This window comes from Tribolium madens, unplaced genomic scaffold (assembly GCF_015345945.1).
Source record: "Tribolium madens isolate multiple individuals breed KSU strain unplaced genomic scaffold, Tmad_KSU_1.1 Scaffold_11;HRSCAF=98;Tcas5.2_LG3b, whole genome shotgun sequence".
Classification (NCBI taxonomy): Eukaryota; Metazoa; Arthropoda; class Insecta; order Coleoptera; family Tenebrionidae; genus Tribolium; species Tribolium madens.
In genome coordinates this window covers 4,079,759-4,089,088 of record NW_025400975.1, presented here as the reverse complement: position 1 = coordinate 4,089,088, position 9,330 = coordinate 4,079,759, and the positions used below count along the sequence as shown (strand labels likewise).

The 9,330-nt window shown below is 29.4% G+C and overlaps 1 protein-coding gene across 2 annotated transcripts in view; it reads right to left on the bottom strand.

Annotated features, from left to right (window-relative positions):
- Positions 1 to 360: 360 nt before the first annotated feature.
- LOC123003865 (C-type lectin 37Db) overlaps positions 361 to 9,330 on the bottom strand; it is a 23,818-nt gene continuing 14,848 nt past the window's right edge. The window contains exons 1-4 of one of the 2 annotated variants that reach the window (XM_044396908.1): positions 6,815 to 7,046; positions 6,654 to 6,757; positions 3,626 to 3,734; positions 361 to 799 (exon numbers count right to left, since the gene is read on the bottom strand). In XM_044396908.1, coding sequence (XP_044252843.1) covers positions 552 to 799; positions 3,626 to 3,734; positions 6,654 to 6,757; positions 6,815 to 7,031 — 678 coding nt within the window. In that variant the 5' untranslated portion in view covers positions 7,032 to 7,046 and the 3' untranslated portion in view covers positions 361 to 551. Of the gene's footprint in view, positions 800 to 3,625; positions 3,735 to 6,653; positions 6,758 to 6,814; positions 7,047 to 9,330 lie in introns of those variants that run through there. The other variant, XM_044396900.1, reaches the window with a different exon arrangement.

Below are 9,330 nucleotides of genomic sequence, written 5' to 3'. Positions count from 1 at the left end.
TTTTCTTATTTTGTTGCATTTTATTTAACATTTTTAGTAAATAAATAAATACAAAACTAGAAAAACTGAACACTTTAATGATACAAAAACAATTTTGGCTATAAATTGAGTCACTTTTAGACAAACTGTATTAAAAAAACATTAATTCTTTTGAAGAAATTAAAAAACTGGAACATTTAACTCACAACCAAATAAATTGTGTTCAGTGTTAATAAAGTTGCACTTGCACATGACGCAAACTCATTAACTTTGCTCGTGACGCATCAATTGAGATAACTCTCGGTTTAAGCAACCAATAAGGTCCCAAAATAAACATCGCGCCAAGGATTTACCCTCGAAATCAATATTAAAACCCTCGCAATTATTAAATATTTTTATTCGACTTTGTACAATCATACATTGCAGAATTATGACTTAGGTTACGAACTCTAATAAAATCGGTAAAAAAATTAAATATCTACATCCTAGTCGCACTTCAGTCCAGGCCCGTCTTTCTCTCAAGTCCCAGGCCGAATTTCAACACAAATCACTAATAAAAACGTGTATCACTTTCATTGGTGCACTTCACAGACAAAGTACGTTTCGAACGAGCACGGCGAGTCGTTCCATTTCAGGCCTTTGCCGTCACGATTCCATAATTCCAAACAGTTTTCCTCCTCGCCGTTTTCATATTGGAAATTGTTGGGCTCGCCGGCGTTCCAGTTGGTGAAGGTGATGGGACGGCCAGTGGACATCCAGAAAAAGTGGCCTTCTTCGGCCAAATCCGTGCCAGAAGTCCAGAAATGCTCATGACCGAGGCCTAAAAACGGATTTTAATTCATTTTTGTGTAAAAAAGTAAAAAACAAGGGTTGTAATACCTAGAGGTGAGTAATAGAGGTAAGTAATGAGCAGTGGCGGCTCGTAGTCTTTTATTAACAGGAGGCAGATCTTTTTTTATATAAAAAAATAGAAATATACGTGTGATTCTTAGCTTTGCTGACCACAAGAAGCTAACTTTTAAAAGAAAAATACAAAAATCGAGTAACCTTTTTAAAATTTTTCAGTTTTTTTTAACGATTCATTGAATTTATTAATTTCAATTTGCAGGGCCGAATCTACATTTGTGGCTATATTTTATTTACCCTGGAGATGTAATTTGCTACTCAAAAATATGTTCTTGACTTTAAGTGTGTCTTTCTATTGCCCTTGGTATTTTTTTTAAATTGTCATACCACAGTTTTAAACCATGCTTCCTCACCATGACTTAAAAAAAGGGCAAAAAAATATTTTTTTTGTGTTTCGGTTCCAGTTATCCACTCATATTTAATATGCCAGGAATTTACAAAACTGTATATACAGTATGATGAAAAAAAGGCGCCCGTGTTAACCCACACGTTATAAGTGATCTTTTATTAAAGACGAATTTGAAGACCAAAATTGGATTTGTCCTCTTATCAGTAAGATATAGACTTTCCTTTTTAGAAAAGAGAAATCTATATAATTAACAGTTTTAAAATAATTTCATTGCTAAAGACTAGATTTTGATACTGTTGACGGTGTTCTTAAAAAAAATGTGTAAAAAGTCTATTGAAATAAGCTTTATTGAAGATGTTTGGATACCATTTCTTGGCTCCAAAGAAAATTTATCAATGTTGCAACATTGCAAATATCCTAGGATACAGAAAATGTCCAAGTAATATTCAATTTATTGGAAACGGTAGCAACAAAAAAATCAATTTTCAATGTTGTTTGTTCTGTGAAATTTGAACGATTAAAGTCAAAAAGGTTTCCTACATACGAAAAATACCTGAGTGAAATAGTTTTTTAGTAAAAGAAATTTGTGCAATATTGCCGCTTTGTGCTGTTAGACAAACTGTTTAAATTTTAAAAAGAATCTATTTAGACTATTTTTGGAATGATGGTCACAATGTTTCAATAAAAAAGGACGCGCCTGTTTCAATCGTGGGCGCCTTTTTTCATCACTCTGTATAAGTAAGTTTTTCCATCCTAATTTCAGAAAGGAAAACGGCCAATTACCTCCATCATCTGTCAAAATTACAATAAAAATATATAAAACCTCTCAGGGAGGTAGAAAGTTTTCCTCCCCCATGGAAAGTGAAAAACAGCTACTAGATTTAATGGCAAAACTAGGATATTAAGGTTGAACTATATTGAATAAAAAAATAAACCGTTATTTAAAAATCCTGAAAAAAATATCATAATTTTGATGGCTTTAGCAGCAATACATATTAATTTGAAATTTTTTGTCCGTGTCGTTTAAAAATAAATTTAAAAAAACCTCTATTTTTGGCCATTTTAGGGCTAAACTTTAAAACTCTAACAGTTACAAATACTCAAAATGAAATAAAACTCTGTGTTACTGTGTGTGTGAGGTACTTATTTAATTCAGGAACAACATCCAATTGTAAAAAAAAAAAAACAATTTGTTTACTGGATTTCTTAAAAATTCAATTTTTCTTTTTTTCATTTGAAAACTTGCTTAAACGGTGTACGCAAGCGACAAATTCTTCTGGTGGTACATTTTGGAACTGACTAGAGACATGCCATCTACGGAACGGTAGAGCAAATAGTTTGAAAACTGTAATTTTGTAATTTTCTGTAAAAATTGCAAAAATTTCAAATAAAAAGAATAACAATTTTTAATAAATTATGTAATATATTTTTTGTTTGTTCTGATTCATTTTATTATAACTATCATTGTGGCGTCACTATCTATTAAATTTCTGTTTTTAGTCATCGAAATTAAAAGAAACAAAGCAAAATTAATTATTTGAAAATTGACAAAAATGCTAATACCAGGAATTAGTTTTTTTCAATTTAGTTATGCTATTGTTAAATTAAATTTCTAATATTAGTGAGATGTACATATGTGACAAAATGGATTTACATTTGCATAAGATTCCTTTCCTGACAAACTGCAAAACGATAGTAACAAGTATTCCTTAAGTTTTGCAACATCTCGAGTCTGATTTGCAACGAAATCGAACAATATTGAGAACCTTAAAGAACGTTCTAAGAATAAAATTAGGCAAATCACCCGAAATGTTGCAAAAGATAAGAAATACATGTTACTTTTGATTTGCAATTTGCCCGGAAAAAAACGGTGCTCATTTTAAACATTTATTTTCATTAAATAGTATTTAACTTAACAATTTGTTTATACTTTTCTATCACGTAGGCTTTGAAAATGGTGAGAAAACATAGTGCGTTGTATTGCTTGTAAACTGGGCTGTCAAATGTGGTGTCACTTGTCATACCGTTACATTAAAAAAAGTTATAGGTGGCTATGCATTTCAGAAAACAGATATGTCAAATGATGCACAAGAAAGAATAAAAATCGACCTGTTTCAAGATTTTTTACAAAAACCGCTTATATTCAAATTATGAATTTTATTCCAGTTAAAAATTCCACCTTGTATAAAATTGTAATTTACGATTCAAAAATAGTCAAAAAAAATTAAATTTCTAGTAAATTATTTTTTTTTTAACTTCTGTTTTCATTCCGAAGGCCCTGTCTCCTCTGCCTCCCCTGACGAGCCGCCACTGGTAATGAGTCACTTTCCAACTTCCGTCAAGGTTGGAAAAGTTAACATTACCAAATAAAAGAGATCAATTTTCACTCACCGAAATCTTTGATGTATTTCTCTAATTTGTCGTTTTCCTCCTGCGATGTTATACTGGCTAGATGCATACCGTGAAATCTGCAATACTGCGTGGCTCGAAAGTAGTTTGCCTGCGGATGGAAAATCGAATTATAACTAATTAATTTCACAAGCGAAATAATTATCGCACCTGTCTGCTTTTTCACAATCAAGTAGTTTTGTGATTTGTGATTACCCGCCACTGGCCTAAATTTTTTATCGTTGCTATGACGATTTTTATCTTGTAACCATAGTTACGTACTGAATTTTCTGTTACTATGACGACTTTCATTTTGTTACCATAGTTACGTGCATATTTCGCTACATTTCTATAGCAACCTACTACATGTGCGACTCATTAGGGATGAGAAAAGGGGGATTTAAAATAAAATTATGAATAAAAAAAACTATAACAAGGTGATTAGTGAATATTTTCACTTTCACTTTCGGGAATTCGTCGCTAATTCCTAAATAATCACCAATTTGTTAGCACTTTTAGCAAACAATAAATCGCTTTATATCAAATTTGTACAGCAAAGAGTTATTTAACGCGATTCGGTTGACCTAAATGCCATTTTTGTCGTTGCTCAACTGACCTCACGATGAGCAGAAATATCTGAAACCGGTCGAGAGAGATGTTTCAGATATCGCAATTTCCGTATTTGTTGATAATTATTTCGAATAGTAACAAAGATGCGTGAAAAAATGAATTAAAGTGGATTCTATGCGTGAGCTGACATTACGGTTTCAGGAAGTTTCAGAAACAGGTGAAAAATTTCACGATTCTGTGGTCATCAGAGTGATACCTTGACCAGTTTTTCTGTTTATGGAGATTTTTGGAATAAATTAATTTTTGTTGACAATTAATTAGATTTTTTCTGCGCGGACTTGTTTGGTTATTAAATGTAGAGGGACTTTTACAAAGAAAAGCTCAATTTTTCGTGTCTCAACAATTCTCATAAGATATAGGAAAATCAGTTTAACACATAATTTGTTTAAAAAAAACAAAATGTAAATATTTTTTTTAATAAATTGAACACAAAAATATTGTTAGAAATATTTTCTATGTATTTTAATAAAATTGATGTGAGAACTTTAGGTTAGTTAATTGTTTATGGTTCTTGTTTTGAACTCAATCTGGCTTGTTTTAAAAAAGTTTATAATAAATAAAACAATACATAAAAAATCAAGCACTACATTTGGCAAAATTGGCATAAATAAATAAAAATATGCAATAAAAAGTTTCGTATTTTTCAGATTTTATTGAATTATATCTAAGAAAGGCAAAATTATCCATAATTTGTATTTAGTTCGATTTTTAATTAAGAAATTTCATCAAGCCCTGCAATAAATTACTAAATCGGATTTTGAAGATGTAATTTTTTCAAAAAAGTTTAGTTAATGAAGAAAAAAATAATCAAAATTTTAGATAAATTTCTAATAAATCGTAACAGTGAAACATAGACTTTCCATTATTTATTTATTAACGACTCAACGGTTCACTGCTTTGTTTCGACCAACAAGTTGTGTAATAAATCCCTAAAAAATCATTTTCAAATTAAATTCAGAAAAAAATTACAGTTTTGCTTGTTAATTAGCCTGTGAAATATAAATTTTAACATTAATTAGAAAAATTACAAAATAATACAAATTTAAGTACAGTAAAAATTGAAAAATGTTTAAAAAATCCATCTGACAAATAAATCATGAATTTTAAAAGCTATACTGTACTCGTAGTTAGTTAAAGTTAGTTTTATTTAGTAATTCAATAAGTTAGAATCACTTTACCTAATCAACATTTCTTCTTAAAAAAATCAAAAAGTTTTCAACAATTTTAATTAATTAATAAATTTTCAATTTCCAAGAACTTTACATAAACACAAAAACGGCTATTAGGCCAAATTTCAGTTTTTTTCAGTCAGAATTATTTTAGTCAACTTCAGAAGTTTTCTTTTTTTTTATTTTTTCTTTTCTACAAACCGGAAAATTAACAAAAATCAAAATAATGAATATTTTTGATTTTTCAACACTTGTCAACTTTCAGAAATAAATTATTGCAAACGAAAAAAATCACGTTTACTATATAAATTTTCAAAAAATCCAAAGACAATTCACCTACTAGAAGTATCTAAAAAAATTAAGGCAATTTTCGACATTTTTTTAACGATTTTTTGGGTTTCATAAAGTAGAAGCTTCCTGATTCACACTTGCATTTAATTTAATACATTTTATTCACTTTTTGATTAAGAAACTTCGACAAGGCATACAATAAATCACAAAATCGCACTTTGAAAGTGTAATATGGTTTATTTTTAATAATTTTTATTTGTTTGTGCCGCTTAAAAAAAATAATTGTGAAACGAAGCAAATTTTTATTTTACTACATATTTCAAAATGATCAAAGATAAATTTCTAATAAATCGTAACAGTGAAACAGACTTTCGATTATTTATTTATTAACGACTCCACGGTTCACTGCTTTATCCCGACAAAGTTGTGTAATAAACCCCTGAAAAATCATTGTCTAATTAAATTGATCACATTTGCCTGTTATTTACACAAATTTGCTTAAATAAATATAAATTTCAACTATAATTAGATTTAATTAAAATGGTCTTCTACTGAAAATAAATAAATGGGAAAGTAATTATTATTGACATTTTATTTCAAAAAATTGACGAGCTACTTCGATGCATCTTTCCAGTAGCCACATTTCACATTTTTTTGTGGAAATCTAGGTTAAGGATGCTCTCAAAGGAAATGTATTGAAGAAATTGGTAATTGTTACGTCAGATCAGATAGACTTACAATTGTGGAGAAATTTTCGGGCATAGTCGAAAATATTACGTCTTCGGCCGGAGGCAAAACGCATTAATATTGCCCAACACTTGTATGCATGTTTAGATTAGAGAAGAATATAAATCTATGAAATTTTTTTGCAAAAAGTTTCGAAAGCTGGACAAAAACCACTAGAAAGTGAATTCCCAGCTTTCCAAGTCTTGCAAACTCACCTTGAAGAAAATCCCTAGATAGTACCTCTTCTCTCCAAGCTTGAGTAAAGGCATAGTCCACCTGTTGGCCGAAGGTAGCGAGTCGTCGATGCAATTGGGACAATCTGCGGACACAAAACCCCATTAAACGTCACTAGAAAAGCACTAGAACCAGTCCGGACCTGCAGTTTGGGCCCCGCTGCGGACCGAGGGCCCAGCGGCGGCAAAAGTGCCCAAAATGAAAGCCGACAGCAGCAGACCACGAAACATGGTAACTCGTGGAGGAAAAAGGCACGTCTGCTGCTGGTGCTTGGCCCGGTGTTTGCGACCTTGCCGAAGGAGAAAGTGGTTTCTTGGCGGGTTTGGGCTTTTGTAGAGGATGCGGCTTGCTAATGACATTGGACAATCAGAGGTTTTTGGGAGAAGAGGGGATTTATGGGCATTCCATTGGGTTGGTGTTCATCGTCCTTAGAAGAGGTCTCAAGGATAGGACAGGTTCGGTCAAGTTCTTTGCAAAAATGCACCGTTTTGGCCTTTTTGTGATGTCTTCATGGCGAAATGTTAATTGCACGACGGGTTTTTTGAGACGTAAATTGATTGAGATTCTTAAATATTAACTTGTTTACAGATTTTTTTCGAAATTATAATAAGGTTAAAAATAGCTAAAAATTGCAGACTATTTCCCAAACAAAATTTACAAAAATATTTTCATTATTATGGGAAATTAAAAAAAAAATATGTCAATCAAATCAGATTCGCGGTAATTTAGCACACGTTCTCAGAAATTTAAAAGATTTGATTGGTTTAAATTTTTTGAGGGAAATTATCAAAAAAAAATCCAAACCAGGTTTCTATTTTTCTTTTTTAGTTTCCTGACATTTAAAAGTAGACGAAAAGGCATTTAGGTCTATGTTAAAGCTTATTTTTAAAACAAGAAATGATTTTATTTAAACTCAATTAAAAAAATTCAAATTATTGTTTTTTGATTAAGAAAATTTATTGGAGTTTTTTATTTACAGATCCTGAAATTTTATGTTTTAACATTTTTCTATATTTTTTTAAAAACAAAACGAGTTTTATTTCTTTTATGTATTTTGCAATGTTTTAAAATATTTGTGTCGAAATAAAACCAATCGTTTCATCATGTCGTCTATCAGGTTTTTTTAAACTCTTTTGTTTTCAATTTTTCTTATTTTTCTCAAATATAGCCAAACTAACCTAAATTTGATTTAAGACAGTTTTATCAAACAGGGTTAAAAATATAAAATTTTTGAAAATTTTTGTCATTTTTTATAAAAATTTAAATATCTACATTTTGTTATTTTAGTTTGTTTTTAAACTTTTAATGAAACAAAGTAAAAAATAAATAATTCAACACAAAAATAAAATATTTTGCTAAATTCACATTATGTATACAGAAAGCTATTTTTAAAAAATACAGTAAAAATAACAAGATTAAAAAAAGCTATTTAAACTAACTAAACTAATTCTAAAAGTTGGAATCACTCTGATCAGCATTTTTTATTAAAAAAATCAAAGAATTTAGACAATTTTTTTTTATTCGTTCGGTAAACATTTAATAAATCCTCATCAATTTTAAAGAATTTTACGTAAATGCAAGAAACGGCTTTTGAGCCATATTTGGAACTTTTCCAGTCAAAATCACTTTCGTCGACAAATATTTCCTCTAAATATTTTACATTTTTACGCTTAAAAGAAAAGAAAATTACGAAAAATTAAATAACAGTGTCTACCATCGATTTCTAAACATGCGCCTAGTCGGTTGGTAAACGATAACAAAACATGTCGCATCGTTTGAGAGATGATTTTTTTGCTTTAATGTCATAGAGACAAGACTAATAACAGCTATCGTGGATTTAGTTATAATTATTTTCAAAATTTGAAATCAAGAAATTGTTGCAATATACAAAATACAAATTTAGAAATAACCCTCTCGTGACTAACCCTGTATGTATAGAGAAAGCTATGTTTTACTACAATTTTTAAAAAATACAGTAAAAATAACAAGATTAAAAAAAAACTATTTAAACTAACACAACGAATAAATCTCGAATTTTTGCAAGTTTAGGAAGTCTTAGACCTTTAAGAAAAAGTATTGAAGGTAATTTTAGTTTTTTTTTAATTCTATATGTTGGAATCACTCTGATCAGCATTTTTTATTAAAAAAATCAAAGAATTTTAGCCATTTTTTTTTATTCGTTCGGTAACCATTTAATAAATCCTCATCAATTTTAAAGAATTTTACGTAAATGCAAGAAACGGCTTTTGAGCCAAATTTGAAACTTTTTCAGTCAAAATCACTTTTGTCGATTTAGTAACAAATACTTTTTCTAAATATTTTACATTCCTACGCTTATAAAGAAAAGAAAATTAGGAAAAATTAAATAACTCAATAATTTTGATTTTTCAACACATTTCAACTCCCAGCAATAAGTTTTATATTCGTTTTTGGAAACAAAAAAAATGTAGATTTAAGTACAGTAAAAATGAGAAAAAATTGGAAAAAGTTTAACTTAAATTTATCTGACAAATAAATCAGGATTTTTTTCCGAGTTTTGAAAGCTTTAAAATCGGTATTAAAGTTAGTTTCAGTTTTTTTTTTTTAATTCAATAAGTTGGAATCACTTTGATCAACATTTCTTCTTAAAAAATCAAAAAGTTTTTAACAATTTTAATT